The sequence below is a fragment of the Acomys russatus genome, chromosome X (assembly GCF_903995435.1).
Source record: "Acomys russatus chromosome X, mAcoRus1.1, whole genome shotgun sequence".
In the NCBI taxonomy this organism is placed as follows: domain Eukaryota; kingdom Metazoa; phylum Chordata; class Mammalia; order Rodentia; family Muridae; genus Acomys; species Acomys russatus.
Genome location: NC_067169.1, coordinates 3,097,152 through 3,115,236, shown reverse-complemented (window position 1 = coordinate 3,115,236; position 18,085 = coordinate 3,097,152). Strand labels below are relative to the sequence as shown.

The following is an 18,085-nucleotide window of genomic DNA, read 5'->3' as shown; positions in this document are numbered from 1 at the left end:
GAAAACACACAGTTCATTATATTCTATCTTACCTGTCATAAGAAGGCTACCCTCTCACACTTACTTCTGAAGTGAAGAAATTATATAGTAGAGCTACCAACCCAGGGTGGGTGTGGAATATGAGCACTGCGCTCGAACACACTACCATTTTCCGATTGCCACTGAAACATAATCTATCTTATCCTGATAAATATACTCTTCCATCAAATGCAAAGGAAAAATAAGATAGATATACATATTAATATACAATAAATGAAGTTTAATACAAAAACTTGGTCATTGAATTTCTAGGTTACCTAGAAATTTCATTTCAGGAAATACGGGTGCAATTTTTTTCAGACATACTATATCATTCTTCACAGTGTAACACATAATCAGTCTCAGATTATGACCCTCTTCATTGTATGTCTATTCTTTTGCCATTTTGTGTCCAACAACAGTTTAATCTCCTTTTTATAAATTTGATTCAAGCTCACATCTTTTAATTATTTAATTGTTATCAATTATTTAGGCTGATACCATTGATATACAATTGATATATCACTGATACAGATTATCTATTTGATGTTAGTGTCATTCTGATCCAAACAAAAGTACTACGGTATTAAGAACCACATCTTCAACTAGTAATTGTTAGTTTGATAATTTTATCTCATATATATATAAAAAAACTATGTTATACAACCCATGTAAAGACTAATATGCAATCTTAATATAATCCAGACATAGTCTGATATATAATAAATGATATTAGTGCTCCTTGTTAGTTTCTTTTCTTGTCTGTTGCTATTATAATAGAGTCTAGTACTAGATATTATTTAATTACAAGTATGGTATATAATAAAATATTTTATGTTACTCTCAGCCTTCATAAGTGAAAGTCTGTACAATGAATAGCAGCAAAAGCAGAGAATAATGAGTCCTATTTTTCAAATAGTTTTTAACACATATATATACATATATATATATTAAGCTACATACAGCAAGAAGAACCATGAAACAATCAGGAATTATATTAGTATTACATTCATAGTGTTTTGGCTATTTGGCAACCTTGAAGAAAACTTATTTTCTATCTTGGTGAGTCTAAAATTTTGAATGTAAATCAATATCTATCATTCTCATCTCTATCTAAATAGGACATTTATGCCACCCACCTAAGGCTCAGGAAGCATTTAGGAAGGAAGGGCTGAAAGAATGTAATAGCTGGAAGATGGGGAGACAGCCTGTGCAATGGTATCTTCTAAGTATGATACATCTCATACTAATTATGAGTTTACAGCAGCAGCAGCAGCTACTTGCCTTGTGCCTACACAAAACTAGGCCTATCAACAGTAAATCATGGATTAGGGTAGGTCATGGGGCCCTAATCCTTCTAGTGAGATACTGGTTATGAGTGGATTCGGGGAAAGGAGAGATATTGTCTACAGTTATCTACCTACTGATGAGCCTAGATGTTCTTATGGGTAGCTCCAGATGATCCTGATTATACTCATCAAGTTATAAAATAAATCAAAAAAAGGAGGAAAGAGAGGTAAAAGAGGATTGTATTAGAAGGGTCTCAGAGAGGGTGGCAGGTGACAATAATCAGAATGACCTACATATTCACACAACAAAGTTAATAAAACTTATAATAAAATAGCATATCTATTATTCAAATAACAACTCTAATCCTTTTAGACATATATTTAATGCAAAGCTAGAGAGAGAGAGAGAGAGAGAGAGAGAGAGAGAGAGAGAGAGAGAGAGAGAGAGAGAGAGAGAGAGAGAGAGAGAGAGAGAGAGAGAGATTGTGAGCCATGTGTTACGTGTGTATTTGAGATAGGGTCTCATAATATAGCATTGGCTGGTATGGTACTTCATTCAGTAGATGAGGCTAGCCTTGAGCTTGTAGTGATACTCTTGCCTTTATTTTCCTAGTTCTGGGATTACAGGTGTATGCCACCATACCTGGCATATGAGCCATTTTTAGTTATGATTTCTAAACTTCATTTGGGCTATCAGCCGATATTCCTTACAGATAACTGAATCTTAGAAGCCACATTTCTCAATTTTCTAGCCTTTAGTAAAGCCCACAGAATCTGCATTTTAACATGCTTCACCCACAGTAATCTTGAGATAACCTTTAGTAAAAACTGTTTTTGGTCATATATATTTTCTTTCCACCTCACATTCATTTTCCGCTAAGGTATAAGGAGAATACAGTGATTATCATAATTGGCTCTATATTAGAATTACTAATGATTTATCATTTAATAAATACTAATGTCAAGTTCCACTGCGAAGTCTGATTTAATAGTTCTTGGATTGTGGCCAAGCATTGGTCCTGTAAAAGCTCATTTTTTAAAATTCTAAGATAAAGCTAAACTTGAGGAGCAATGAGCAGCTTGATTAAACCCTTAAACAATGTTATGCTTATGTCATATCCCTAACTTTAAAATTAGTCACTTATAAAATTGAGAGTAACCAAGTGTGAAGGCATATTATACAATCCTAGAATTTGGGAGTTTGGGAAAGGAAATTATTAATTTTAGGGCAACATGGGCTAGCTCCTAAGACCATGTCTCCAAAAATATGAGATAATGTTAATCTATCTCTTTAACTTGTTTTTGGTTAAAAATGTGATAATATTGTAAAAATTGCCAATTTCAAAAAAGAAATAGTATCACCTACACATTAAACTATGTATAGTCCTTTCTTTGCTGGTGATTGAGAAAAAACTCTCATGAGGAATAAGATTTTCCCAAGTGACAGGATATGAAGTCAGAGTTTAAAAGATATAAAAAAAAGTGCCCAGGGGAAAATTTTCATTCTTAATAGAAAGTTCAGAAACTGTCCAGAAATGGAACATTTATGTATGCAATTAGGTGAAAAGAAACAGGGCATGTACTGAAATATTCAAACAGTAAAACATTACAAAGGAAATTAATAGTTATAGTGTTAATAAGCCCTAAAAAGCGTCACAGTAGACATTTTTAAAGCACTTGGGAAAAATTTGCAAGGACTTAATAGGGCTTAGATACATATGGAAACCAGAACCAATAGAGTTAGCAATAGAAGATTCAGAACCAATAATGACATAGTTATTGATACTTTGATCTAGGTTTTCTTTTTAATCATACTGTGTGTAGCATTGTACATGGACATTACTTTTCATATTTTAAGGCTCAGATTTCCAAGTTTAATATGAGACCAAAACTGAAGTTTTAAACGGTAAGTGATCCTAAGTGATACCAGAGATTCATACACAGATTTGGAGGTGGAAAAAGAAGTAGATTGGGCTATTATAGGAAATTTTCCGTAACTCCAAATCAAGTGTCTTCTCTGAAACTCTGGACTTCTTCACAATAATTCCTCATGTTCACTTCCTCAAATCACTCTGAAAAAAATCTAGTATTGTTGCCACTATGTTCTAAACATTCTCCCTAAGGTTACAAAGACTAAGTGGAAAAGGAATAGGAAGAAGCCACATTAGAATAAGTACAACTAGCTTTGTATGTGTCATAATCACAATATAAATAGATGGCAAAACTAGAATTTCCTGTTTTTTCCTTTTAGATCTTTATTAGTATCAGAGTAGTTATTAAATCTAACTTAACATTTCTATAACCTTTTTGTAAAATGAATTTTTAAGGGGAAAGGTATGTAATTTTTCAGCAAACATTTATGTGACAGGTACTAGATATGCTGAGGCCTTCTGTTTTCACCAAGTCTGTCATAAAAAGTCTTTTAGAAATGTATTAGTATGTTTGGCTTGAAATTTTAGAAAGAGTAATCACCATATGTTGTAAATGGTAGCACAGTAGGGAACATCTTCTGAGACTTTATTCCCTATGAGGGTCAAGATCCATTAATATACTTTTCTACATATGTTTTCTTACACTTAATATTCCACATCTGTTACTTTACACATTATATAGGTATAATAATAAGTTACTTTTTGGAGTACATTTTAAAGTTTTTGAAAGGTGAATTATATAACAGAATATGTAACAAAAATAGTTTAGTGGTAAAATACAATTAGAAAATATTTTGAGAATAATGTATATCATAAACTATATAATTTAATATATATGTACTTTTGTGTAAACTTAAATGTAGGTATATGCTCAAACATCCATGATAAAAAGAATAAACTTATTAGAGAGTGTGAACAAAACACAATATTACATTCAGTGAAATGAACTACAGGTATAAATCAAATACTAATTTAGAACATATCAAGTGAAAAAAGTGAGATGCTTAGTAATAATACTTTTCTAAAGCTCAAAGACATGCATCATTAAATGTGCATGGTAAGGGTTATATATTAACATTTAAAGACAAAAATCTAATTATAACAAAAGACATGAGAGAAGGTAGGGCAGACAAGATGCAGAAGTAACTTAATAATTAAAACACTATTAGCACTCCAACTATTAAATTTATAAGATATGTAAAACTAAACTATCTGATCTTCAATGCCATCAGAGACTTGAGAAGGGATAAAACTAATTACCTGAGAATACAGGGAGTGCAGGTTAGCAGCTTCCCAAATGAGAAGATGACAGGGACAGTTTGCTACCTGAGCAGTTACCCAAAACTCTCTATAACATTGGAGCATCATCTTCAGCCTTCTGGCCCAATATATCTGACAGACATACTTGTGAGACAGGAACTATTGAGGACTTAAACTTAGTTGTTTAGGGGTTAAGATGTTCTTATGCCTAGATAGATGTCTTAAGTTGATAATGATATGATATGATAGATATTGATTTACATTCAGAATTTTAGACTCACCAAGATAGGAAAGATGTTTTCTTCAAGGCTGCCAAATACAAATAGACAAAACACTATGAATGTAACATTTATATAGTTCCTGATTATTTTGTGGTTCTTCTTGCTGTAGGTAGTTTATTGTATCTATGTGTAATAATATAAATATGTATGTAAAAATACTTAATAAAATTGTAAAAAATTTTAAAAATATAAGATATGTGATATTTATTATTATGCCCTATAGCAAACATGTTGTATATACTCTTTTGTATATATGGAATATTTTATAACATTATAAAAAATTTAACTATAATGCAGTAAATAAGGTAGATATCTTAGACATATTGCATTGCCATTTCCCCTCTAACATAACTTAAATAATGCAGTATAAACTGCCTATTATTTTTGGTACAGATAATCTGCAATCTACATCTTTAAAAGTGTTTTGGCAGGATGACTTTGAGAAATTCCTAGTATGCAATAACTTATTCACTCATCCTTTCATCCTGAGCAGTAAGAAAATATTCAGCTCTTAATGATTCTTTAAGATCTTATGCTTATTTTAATATTCTCATTACACAAAAGCCATTTTAGAAGATACAATTGTACATATATTTAATACACTATCAATCTTGCAAATTCTACTTTAATATCCAGATGTATCCAGATGAAATTTTCAAGTTATTTGATTATCATTTTATTACCTGTGATTTTACTTTTTGATCAAATAATATTATTAGAATTTTGACTGTGATAAAATAGGAAACCTGAAAAGAAATAAATACTGCTTCTGAATTATTAAAGCAGCTGAAGAAAACTTAAATGATAAACCATAGGTGAGTTGAATAAAAACTGTTAATTTAAAAAGGAAGGAAAAATAGAACCAGCTTTCATATTATCTTCACTGTGCATGCTAAATTAGTATAAATCATATTGTTTAAAACTTATATATAAGGCTTGTCCTGGATTTTTGGTTTAAAATGGCCCAGTTTCACTCCCTAGAGCTCCAATTCAATATTTAGGTCACCTAGAATGCCTGATTCACGAAGGCTTAAGCATTAACTCTGAGCATACAGTAAAAGTATTTAAAGCTGTGTTTGAAATGCCTGTGCGACTACTCTGGCTCAGCTTTTCCTGCTGTAACACTACATGAACTGAAGGATATATTGTGCCTATTCAAACACAACTTAGGACACCTCTACATGTATGTAACTAAAGTTTAATTTCTACTGTCACTGTTAAAACACAAATTTTGTAAGACTATTTATTATAAATTGACCATTAAAATGAATGTTTTGAATTGTACATGTTCAAATGTAGGTGATTTATAAATCTATTAGTGGCAAGTTCATATAAAACCAACATTAATTTTTATATTACATTTAAATGTGAATGTTTTAAGAAATATTCAAGAATATGAATCATGTATATTTACATTAAAATAAAAAATGTCCTAAATTAAACCAAATTATTTAAAAAATTTTTAAGACAGTGTCTCACTATGTAGCTGTGGCTGTCCTGGAACTCACTATGTGGACCTCGCTGGCCTCACACTCACATGGATCCACCTGTCTCTGATAGCATTAAAGACATGTGACACTATGCCTGGCTTCCAAATTATTTTTTAAATCACTCATTTCACAAATTTTTTTATGACTACTCAACAGCAAAATTAAGTGGAGTACATCTTTTGAGCTTTTGATACAGCAAGAAACTAGCTCAGTTTAATGTTTCCAAAGTCTATTTTGCTATATAATCCTAAAAGCTATTTATTAGGTTTTTATGAAATATTCAAATTTTCACACAAAGCCTTGTAATGGTCTAACAAGATAGTGAATAATGCACCTTTACAAATAGCATCAAGATCTGGAGTAATTTATCCCAGTGTATATACCATTCTTCAAAAACCATATCCACGACAATAAAATTCAGATCTTATTTCATGTCAAATCCTACCATAGTATTTCATTATAGGACATGGGAGGTAAATTATAGGAAGGGTTCATGAAGAAAATAAAGGAGGTGATATTCATATACATGGAGTATGAATAAATATACTATGGCAGTTGTTGCTAATAAGTTTACAGACATTTTTCCTGAATAAATCATTAAACAAATTTAGAAATCAATTCCTGGCTACAATTTTGTTTTTATTATGCAAATTCAGCAATGTGTTCTAAATATTTATAAATGTATGCTCTAAAAATATAAACCACAATTTCTAACTTACTACCATAAAAATTTTTAATTTTCTCACATGATTAGAGTGAATAAGAACACAAAATTAAATAGATAAAAGTACTTAAATTTCAATAGGAATATATTTTAAAATATGTATACTTGAGATGTACATTTATATTTTTACTTTAAAATCATAATTGTATGAGAGTTAATGTAAAATTTAATTTCATTCTTATATAAAAAGTATTATAAATTTAACAAAAATGTCTAAAAAGCACAAATACATAATTTAAGTGAAATTGCTCAGCAAGATGAAAGCATTATTCAGTATGGATATTAAAAGTATATCAAAAATAATGCCCTTTTCTTTTCTTAAATATTTATTTATAATGAAGCAAAGTAATTATGTCAGGTAAAAACAGAATAAAGTAAAAAAAAGTCAGAAAACCAGTTTCAAGTAAATGCAGTTTGACAAAAACTGGAAAAAAAAGTTTTCATTTTGGATTTAACAACTAAAAATGATTTAAAGTGTTTTACAACACTTGACATTATTCTCTTAGCATATAAAGCAAATATAACTATAAATGCTGGCCAAGAAAACTAACAAACACCAAGGGGAGAAAAATATTTGTATACTTATAGTTTTAAATAAAATTATTTTATCCCTTCTTATCAAATCGATATTTACATTCTTCTTGTTTTTCAGTTGCCTTCTGTTGGCTACTTCTAAGTCCCATTGATTTCAACCTTTCCAATAACTTTCAGCTAGATGCGATCACTTATGTTTACAAGTTGCAACAGCCATGACATGAGTTGTCCAGTGTGGAATGATCTTCAAGAGAGCTGGGTTATATCTCCCCACAAGAACTGCCTTCATCCTTGTCTCTTCTCCCAAATATTTTCAACCTCATCAAAGATTTACCTTTCAAACGGACACTTTTGTGCTCATTTCTTAATTAGTGACAATCTCAGTTTTTGAGTCTAAAGTAGAGAGTATTAAAACAGTACAGTAGAATTATTTTAGGTTATGCTGATATCCGTGAAGACAGGCATCATGGCAATTATTTCAATTCTGACAAGAAAAGCGTGGGTACCTGTCTCATTTTTCTGATTCAGCTGCTGACAGGGCTCTAACATAAGCTTCAGTTCTTTGTGAGAATGTTTTCCAGTTAAGATGTTTAAGACAAGATTTCCCCCTTTTCTTGAGTGTTTTTATAACAAATTTTATGTAGAAAACGAAATATGATGGGGAAAAATACGTTTAAAAGCTTCAAATACCTCAACCCATCTTAACACAGAATACAGAAAAATGATTATATTAGACTAAGTAAACTCATCCAAATGGAGATTTTTTTTTTCTTTTTGGATTTTTTGAGACAGGGTCTCTCTGTGTAGCCTTGGCTGTCCTGGAATGACTTTGTAGACCAGGCTGGCCTCGAACTCACAGTGATCCATTTGCCTCTGCCTCCCAAGTGCTGGGATTAAAGGCGTGCGCCACCACACCTGGCAAATTGAGATTTGCAAAACAAAACTACAGTCCTTTCTTCCCTAATTTTAACATTAGTTAAAATAGAAATGTCCAACATCAATAAGAAATTTCCACTTACTTCATAGTACCACACCTTTTTGTTAAGAAAGAGAGAGAAGCCATTTATGACAGTTATTTTTAGATATTGATCATCTTATCTTGCTGCAAAGGGAATAAAAATAATTAAAGTTGAGTGGAAAACAATTTTAAGCACACCATATTTCAAATCATAAAACTGTTCAGATGAGATTTCTGGAAAGCCTGGTAATAAGTGCATGCCCTAGATTTATTTTTTTAAGTCTATACCTTACTTATTCATATTGGCCTCTGTTAAGTGGCAGATAAAATTTGATTCATATATTAAATACTTCATATAATTACAAATAAAATTTTTATTAATATATGTATATAATGGCTGAATTAGACAATTTGTTGGATGTTAACTATATGTTATTTATTCTAAATATAGCATCAGTATCTGTTTATGATAAGTTCCTCTCTCAAACTTAATATTCCTTCAGTGTTGGAAAATTCCTTCTTTTCTGATATCTTAAAATCATTTGTGAAAATTTGGAAAATATAGAAAAGTAAGGCTTGCACATAGATTCACTATCAAGAAACAAACAATTAACTATTTTATTTCATGATTTTATCAGTTTTCATTCCTATTGGTACTATGGGCAGCAACAGAACATAGAGCTCAAATAACATTAGATGTTGTAATTTACAGTAGAAAAACAATGTAGTATTTCAGAGATAATTTTTGTCTACAAATATATAAGTTTTCTCTAAAGCAGTGGTTTGCAACCTTCCGAATGCTATGATCCTTTAATACAGTTCCTCATGTTGTAGTGATTCCCAAACATAAAATTATTTCATTGCTACTTTATTCATCCATCAAATTATTTTATTGATACTTTATAAATGTAATTTTGCTATTGATATAAATAATAAATATGTGATATGTAGAATATTTGATACATGATCCCCAAAGAGGTTACGACCCACAGGTTGAGAACCACTGCTAAAAGATACATTTTGTTAGCATTAGGTATCTGCATGGTGTTTCAAAAATTTTAATCTAGCCTGGAATATGGTTATGAGGATAAAATAATCATTCATTTTTACTTTTTGTTGCACTGAGGATTCAAGCAATACCATACAAGAGAAGTGCTCTATCACTAAGCTTTGTTACCAGCACCAGTAATCTTATTTTAACTAATGAAGAGAGATTTAAAGTGATGGATGTCTTTGAGGGTTTTTTATATGAGTACCAGAAACAAACGGAAACTTGTTTTACAGGAGAGTTAACAAAAATGAGTAATACTTAATACCCATCCCCCCTTTTTTTCACTGTCAAAAAACAAATGATCACATGCTGCTGGCCACAGAGGATAATTCTGCTTAGTCAATTTATTTTTTAACAAATAGTATATAAGGAATAAGGAAGACACTGTTTCTGTCTTTAAGGAGTTCATCATCTAATAAAAGTAAGATAATTATTATTCATAGCAGGATTTAACTGCCTGAGAAGATACATGAAATGACATGCACAGGAAGATGAAGGACTCTAGCTCTGCTCATACAACAATGAATTATGCATCAGAAAAGGGGATAAAAGAGAATAATAGAAATAACTCGTCTAATATTTTACAGGAAAAAGAAAAATAACAAATATGTGGGAAACTAAAAGACCAACAGCAAGATGTTACGTTTAATCTTAATCATATTAGGGAGAGAGGGAGGGAGAGGGGGAGAGAGAGAGAGAGAGAGAGAGAGAGAGAGAGAGAGAGAGAGAGAGAGAGAGAGAAAGAGAGAGAGAACACAAGCACCTGTGGGAAATCAGAAAAGTGTTATAAAGTAGCATTTCTCAAAGTCTGTATAGGATAGTACATAATTTTAATAAGGCAGAGATCAAGGATATATAGGGCATATTGTGCAAAATTATCATAAGACAAATGACTGAACTAAAATCTATTTTACCAATGATAATTTATCTGTATGAGTTAGAGTACAGTTATTACACATGGGAGTTCTTGAAGATAAAACTGAAGTTATGCTGAAACAACATGTTAACTCCTTTGAATCCGAAAGAAAAAGTTACCTATTCATTTGTAAATAGCAAAATGGGCTTAGATTTGTAATGACTAGTTCAAAGGTGATCAACTCTATACTTAGAGATTAAAACAGGATGTCATGACATTATTTATTAAGATGATATTTCATTTTTTCATTTGATATTTAAAAAAAAAAGAATAACAGAGATAAATACAAATTAGGGCAAGAAAAGTACCAAGAACATAAGATTTTGTTCTAAAGTAAAGATGACACATCAAATAAGACATGTGATGGGAAAATGAGAATGAGGTAGAAGTAGTTGTAATAAATGTCACGAGTTACTGAATTTTAAAATACAGAAGTAGGTAATGTATGAGCAAAATGTCCTAAGAGGGCACACAATCATCTTTTAAATGGAGTATAAAGTGGGTGGAGGGTACAGAAAGTCCTCTGTGTTCTAAGCACATTTGGAGTATTTCAGTAATTTTATGTTTGGTCAAGACAGAATGTACTTAAAGTTCAGCCTGTAAAATAATCTCTTCTCTAGGCTACTTAATGTTTCTTGACCTCCAAGTAGCAAAGCTTAAAGCCCTATAATAAGATGCTTAACAGCTAAGCTATTGAAATGTTCTACTGTGAATACCAACAGAACTTTGAGGGCAACGTGAGAATAGGGTGTGTTTTGTATAAAGTAACTGTCAATAGCAGATATTTATACATTCCGGAGACAAGCAAGAAATCAATTATGTACTAGTTTTATAAAAGGCTCTTAAAATCACAGAATGTGTGGGCTACCCATCTGACATAGACTGCATTTCCATCACTGCATCTCTGCAGAAAAAAAATCTTAACTCACTAGAAACTATATCTCTGTTCCTCTAAAAATGATAGCTGAAGGTTAAGAACAAAGTTACGCTATACAACCTGTGAATCCTAAACATAGAAAACTATTTTTACCTCACATTATAGATAATTTTTGTTCAAAATCCCCTTCCCGTTACTTTTTCAAATACAAAAATATTGAGTATGTGTAACTTAAGTAATTATTACTTGATGATCTCCCAATATTTTCCAGGAAACTCATGGCTGCCATTTTGAATTGCAATCTTGGCTTATAAAATAACAAAGTATTAGATAGCACCTTTTACTTGACAAATATACTTGAAAGGATTTTCAATAAAATAAAAATTATAATGAATTTCTTTAATATAAAAATTAAAAATAAAATAACAAATTTTATTTTAATTTTACAGCATTCTAATTGTCTTTGTTCTTATGTAAAATTTTACAAAAATTAAATAATAATAAAATAATTACCATAGATTTTTACCAAGTAACAGTCAAGTATTAATAATTATGTATTATATTACAGTGTGTGTATAGACTGTGTTAAAAATGAAAGGCACAGAGATAAAATAATGCTCTAGAAAATGCATTTTAAAAATGTCTGATAATATTTTTTGTTTTGTAAATTATGATTTATTTGTTTTCACTGGTCACATGTTTGTATTCTAAAAAGAAGGAGAAAGAAATGGCTTGGTTTTGGTGGGTTGAGAGGTAGGGGGATCTGGGAGGCATTAGAGGAGGGGAACCATAATCCGGGTATATTGTATTAAAAAAATTACAATAAAAACCAGAAATGTTTCAAATAATAACTACAAATAACATTAGCACTAAGCTATGATATTGCTATTACCTGTGTGCCCTAAAGCAATTCATGTCAACCAGAACCAGCTAGAAAATCTTGCAGAAATATAAGACCTTGGGTCCTATCCACAATACATTTGAAGTGGCACCTATGCATGTCAATTTCTAACAACTTTTCATGATATCAAATGTCAGTTGGTCACACTGGACTCTACTGCTCTGGAACATGGGCCAATAAGCTAGACTTTAAATTTGGCCTATTTTATGAATCAAATTTTAATGGATCCTAGATACATTCATGCATTTATACCTGCGTGCTACTTTTGTTTTAAAATAAGAGAGAAATTTGTGATAGGAACAATCTAGCCTATGAAGTCGTACATATTTACTATCTGGTCCTGTATAGAAGATATTTATTGCTCTGTACTCTCAAAATGCCATGATTCTTGCTATTTTCTGGTTACAACTTTTTAAAAGTAATTTATCATTATCAAATACAAAGGCACACAGATTACTGGAATACTTCTAAGCCAATAAAATGTTTTCCATCACCCTTCTCCTCCTCCTACGTTGCCCCATCCAGCCTTAATTATGAAGACTTGTTCCTAGTCTTAGTGAATCTTGTTATGCAGTGTTCAGCTCATATCTCTGAGAGACCTACTTTCTTCTGAAGGGAAATGGAGGAGCAATGAATCTGGGGAAGGGAAGAGGTAGGGAGACTGGGAGGAGTGGACAGAAGGAAACTGTGGTCAGATGTACTGTATGAGAAAAGAGTAAACAAAAAAAAAAAAAAGAAGAAAGAAAGTCAATAAAATGCAAAAATGTGTTTCCCATCATCATGAATATTTCCTTGATTAACAAAAAATGTTCATTTTCATCACATAAGGCTGTTGAGTGTCTGATGTATTCCATGATGATGAGTCGCAATGATGCTCACTAGGTCATAAATGAGACTATAGAGAACCTAAATTGTAAGATATATGATGCAAAGATATTCACATGATAGAAAAATAATATACAGAAATTAATAAATTTATATTAATGAAATTTCCTATTTCTTTGAGGAATTACAAACAATATAACAATCTGAGAGCTATGGCTGGTATTCAAGGACAGGTGGCACAAGGATAAATTAGATCACAATTTCTCTAGTTTATCCAATAATGTCTTGCATCATTATACATTGCTACCATTTCTCCCAATTGAATCACTGGATTATGACACTCTGAGAAAGAAGCAGTGGCCAATAGGATGCCATCAGATTTATGGAGAGTTGTAGCTATAAACATCAGACCTCCAAGACATACTTTATTTGATTTAAATAAATTTCTGTAGGTCTAGTAAAATTCTTGAGTCTCTGTCATTCTCATTGTTTTATAAAAGAATTGATTCCTACATTTATACTAGTTGTTGGACTGCTTAAGGCATCTGAGTTTGGAATCTTTGGCTGAGTTTTCATTGAAAACTAAAGAAATTAGATCATTATTAAAAGCTCTTACATACATTAATATGTTTATTTGCACATACAAAGTGAAACTACTAATGTCTTAGAGCAAAAACCTGAAATTGTTATTAGAATAGAGTGATTAAATACTGTGAAATTGATATAGTTTATACATTCCATGGAAGACGAGAGTGACAGACATGATATTAAAATAATGAAGTTAGGTATCCCAATACATTTTATATTTTCTGATAAACAAAACTGACGATACAGACATAGCTTTACAATAAACTATTTACCTTTTAAGAACCATTTGCTCATTTCTTGAATGTAAAATAGCTAATAATTAAAAGAAAAGGCTGTCAGCTAATACCTGTTGCACGATTGTTGTTAATTCCAAGCAGAGCTGTATGACATTATTTCTTGTGACTGAATAATCTGTTACAGCAGCAAATGGTGACCTACAGAGGGAAAAGAAAGACTGTAAGAATATTTTTCAAAAAAATCACCAAAATATAATAGTATAACATAAGATTCTGACTAATAATGAAATGAATTTTTCTAAAGCTTACACTTTGATAACACACAGTATTTTGGAATCATTTAGATTAAAATGAGTGAAATTAAGAAGAATCAAATCCTGGAAATATAATATATTCTTTCCATAAATTTTCTCTTTGTAATTTTCTTTATATATTTAGTTCTATGATACTTCTTCCAAGGCCTCTTTACAACATCAAATACAAAACAGCAGAAGAAAAAACTTAATCAAAAACAGTATTTTAGTATTTACTTTCCAAAGAAAATTAACACTTTATTTTTATTATTATTCATTATTAAAGGCTAGATATATTAATAGACTAGTGGTTACTATTGGTTTACTATAAGTAAATTACCATTCTAATTGTGATATTCATACTAACAATATTAACAGTAACTCTTAAGCAAAGAGAAAAATGAAGGTAGATAAATATTTAGTGACTTGTCTAAGTCTCAGAATGAATGAAATAGTGTTACTATCTAGAGGGCTCAATCCAAAGCTCACAGACATAAGTATCTTGATTTCCTAGTCTCTCACATACTTTATCCTAATATATCAGCAGCATCTTACCCTATTGATAACTATCTTTTTTTCCTTGAAATTCTTTATTCCTTTTGTTTTCATAACACTACTTTCACATAATTTCCTTTTTACTCTGGTTACACTTCCATTTTTTTTTTTTCGTGAACGAAACAACTTCCTTCCTTCCTTCCGCTCCTTCTCCTCCTCCTCCTGCTCCTCCTCCATCTTTCTCTTGTTTTGAGAAAGTTTCTCTGTGTAGTCCTTGCTGTCCTGAAACTTTCTCTGTAGACAAGGCTGGCCTCAAAGATCCACCTGCTTCTGCCTCTCAAGTGCTAGGATCAAAGATATGTGCCACCACTGCCTGGCATGAGCTAAATATTTTTCAATTTTTGGTGGTTCATGGAGATAATTTATTATCCCACATCTATTCCCTCTCTATAACCTATTGATAACTATTTTTTTCCTTCAAATTCTTTGTTCCTTTTGTTTCCATGATACTTTTTTCACATAAATTCCTTTTTACTCTAGTTACGCTTCCATATTTTTTCATGAGCTAAACTTCTTTTTCTTCTTCTTCTTCTCTTCTCTCTTCTCTTCTCTCTTCTTCTCGTCTCTTCTCTTCCTTCTTCTCTCTTCTTCCTTCTTCTTCCTCCTCCTCTTCCTCCTCCTCCTCTTCCTCCTCTTCATCTTCCTCCTCCTCCTCTTCCTCCATCCTCCTTCTCCTCCTTTTTTGAGACAGAGTTTCTCTGTGTAGCTCTGGCTGTCCTGAAACTTTCTCTGTAGACTAGGCTGCTCTCAGACTCAGAGATCGCTTGTCTCTACCTCTCAAGTGCTAGAATCAAAGATATGTGCCACAAACACCTGGATTGAGCTAAATATTTTTCAATTTTTTGTAGTCTACAAGGAACATTTCTTATCCTACATCTCTATATACTCTCAAAAATTAAAAGTATACAGTACAAGATAGGACCTCTTCTTGATAACTGTGGTTTTAGTGAGCAAAGTATAAGAAAAATCTCTGCTGTCTTGAACTACATATCATATAAAGAACAGTTAATAAGAATTTAGACACACCAAAATAGGAAAGATGTTTTCTTCAAGGTTGCCAAACACAAATAGCCAAAACATGAATATAACATTTACATACGTGATTCTTTTTGCTGTAGGTAGTTTATATGTGCAATAATATAAATGTATATGTAAAAAGAAAGATAAAAATAATTAAAAAGAACAATAGGCCTAGTTCATAATTAAAGTCATATAGCATGATAGGAAGGTGTTAAGTATTTTGAAAAATCAAAGGGGACAGTCAAAATATATTCTAATACTTTCCTTCCATCTCATATTTTATAGTGGGCTTGCCTATTTTGATTATTCATTGGGTCAGCTAAGTCAGTTATCTCTTATTTATCTCCAATATCTCCATTTGCTGATGCTTCTGCTCCTACTTGTCCTTAAGTCTTATTTATCTACCCAAACAACATAAACATTCTTCCATTCTTATTATTGCTTCATTAATTAAAAAGTGGAGATGATAGAATACATAGTCAGATTGTCAGGATGCATCAAACACTAGCTCCATTTACTTGTCACTTGGTGTTAAATTTAACCACCCTAAATTCTACTACTTTGCCTACTTGTAAAATAAGAACAATCATTTTTTGATTGTTTTGACTAAGTAAGTGTGCCTAAAGTTAGCATAAGAATCACTATCAGTAGTAACAGTCATTAAATACTGAAAAATCTCTAAAGCAGTACTCCTTTTTCTAGTGTTGGTCTTCATTGATCTTCTGCAACAAGGAATCTCTGAAATTCACACATTTGAACAAAACAAGAACTCTGGGCAGCCCCCCCCCATTGTCTTTCCCATAAAATACAAATGTATTAGTATGGCAAAATTTTTATTTTTTTCTTATTGTTTTTTTTTTTTTTTTTTTTTTTTTTTTTTTTTGAGACAGGGTCTCAGTAGCTGGCCTGGGGTTCACATTTTAGACCAGGCTGATCAAAGAGATCCACCTGCCACCTCAATTGCTGTGATTAAAGGAATGTGCCAGAAAAAAAAATCTTTTTTTCCCTTTTAACTCAAGCCACTTAAACAACGTTAATAATCATGCCAGGCTGTGGTTAAGTTTTTCTGTGATTAAAAGAAAATTCCATTTCTTTTTCAATTTACAAAAAAGTCCCCTTGAAATACCTACAGTTTTCACAATTCATCTTTTTGTGTTGCTTTTAAGAGCTTAATTTTTATGGTCAAAATATCAAATGGCCTCTAACTTAACTAAACACTGTTACATGATATAACACAACACACACTAAATTATTTTCTTCAGGCTTTTTGTTATATTATCACTTCTTATGAAATAAGCATAAAATAGCCATTGGATGACTTCATGGAATGCTATGTGGGTGTTTGTACCTGGAGGTGAATTGATATTTATTAAGATAAAATGTTATAATAAATAATACAACAGAATCTCAGTAACTACTATATTGGAAAAGCCAACTTAGATTATGTGCACTCATGCGTACTATTAGGAAACAAATGTATTGTTTAGTCACTCTATACAATAGTATAGTGAAAAGAGAGTAATTGGAATTTACTTAAATCATTGTCTTTCAGGATGACAAAATGCACAGTCATAGGACAAGTATTGGGGATAGAAAATAAATCTAAATTTTTTGAGTTATTTAAGCATTAACAATTAAGCCATATCATACTGTCTAGACGTTATACTTACTATATGTGTATATATAGAAGTTATTTCAGCTTAGAATAAAATTCTATCATGAGAGAAAGTAAGGAAAAAATTCAAGAAAAGAATATGGAGGAGGGAACTGAAGCACAAGTTATGGAGGAACACTACTTATACTGGCTTGATCCCCCATGCCTTGCTCATCCTGCCCTTTTTTTAATGGTCCATTTTAAAATTTGTTTTAATTAGGAGCTATAAGATCACTCCACAGCCAACATTATCCTAAGTGGAGAAAAATGCACAATCCCATTAAAATCAGGAATGAGAGGTATATAAACAGAAGATATATAAACAGAAAATAATAAGTCATGTTGTCTCTATTTTGAGATTAAATGAAATGATATGATATGATATACCTAAGAGATACCAAAATTCCACCAGAAAATGCTAGAAACAATATTTAACAAAGTGGTAAGATGAAAAATCAACTCATAAAAATGTGTACCATTTATATATATCAACAAACACACTGAGAAGGAGACCATGGAAACACTCCCATTTATAACAGAATCAAATATAATAAAATATCTTGTATAAACCTAACAAAGAAAGTGAAAGACCTCTATAGTGAAAAATTCAAATCTCTAAAGAGAGAGATTGGGAAAGAAACTAAAAACATTAGATATCCATATTTATGAATCAGTAAAATTAAT

At 31.2% G+C, this 18,085-nt stretch overlaps 1 protein-coding gene across 5 annotated transcripts in view; it reads right to left on the bottom strand.

The window, feature by feature from the left end:
* Cnksr2 (connector enhancer of kinase suppressor of Ras 2) overlaps positions 1 to 18,085 on the bottom strand; it is a 255,259-nt gene that overhangs the window by 179,493 nt on the left and 57,681 nt on the right. For all 5 annotated transcript variants that reach the window (XM_051142006.1, XM_051142007.1, XM_051142008.1 and 2 more), the window contains exon 4: positions 13,990 to 14,077. In XM_051142006.1, the coding sequence (XP_050997963.1) occupies positions 13,990 to 14,077 (88 nt within the window). The remainder of the gene's footprint in view (positions 1 to 13,989; positions 14,078 to 18,085) is intronic.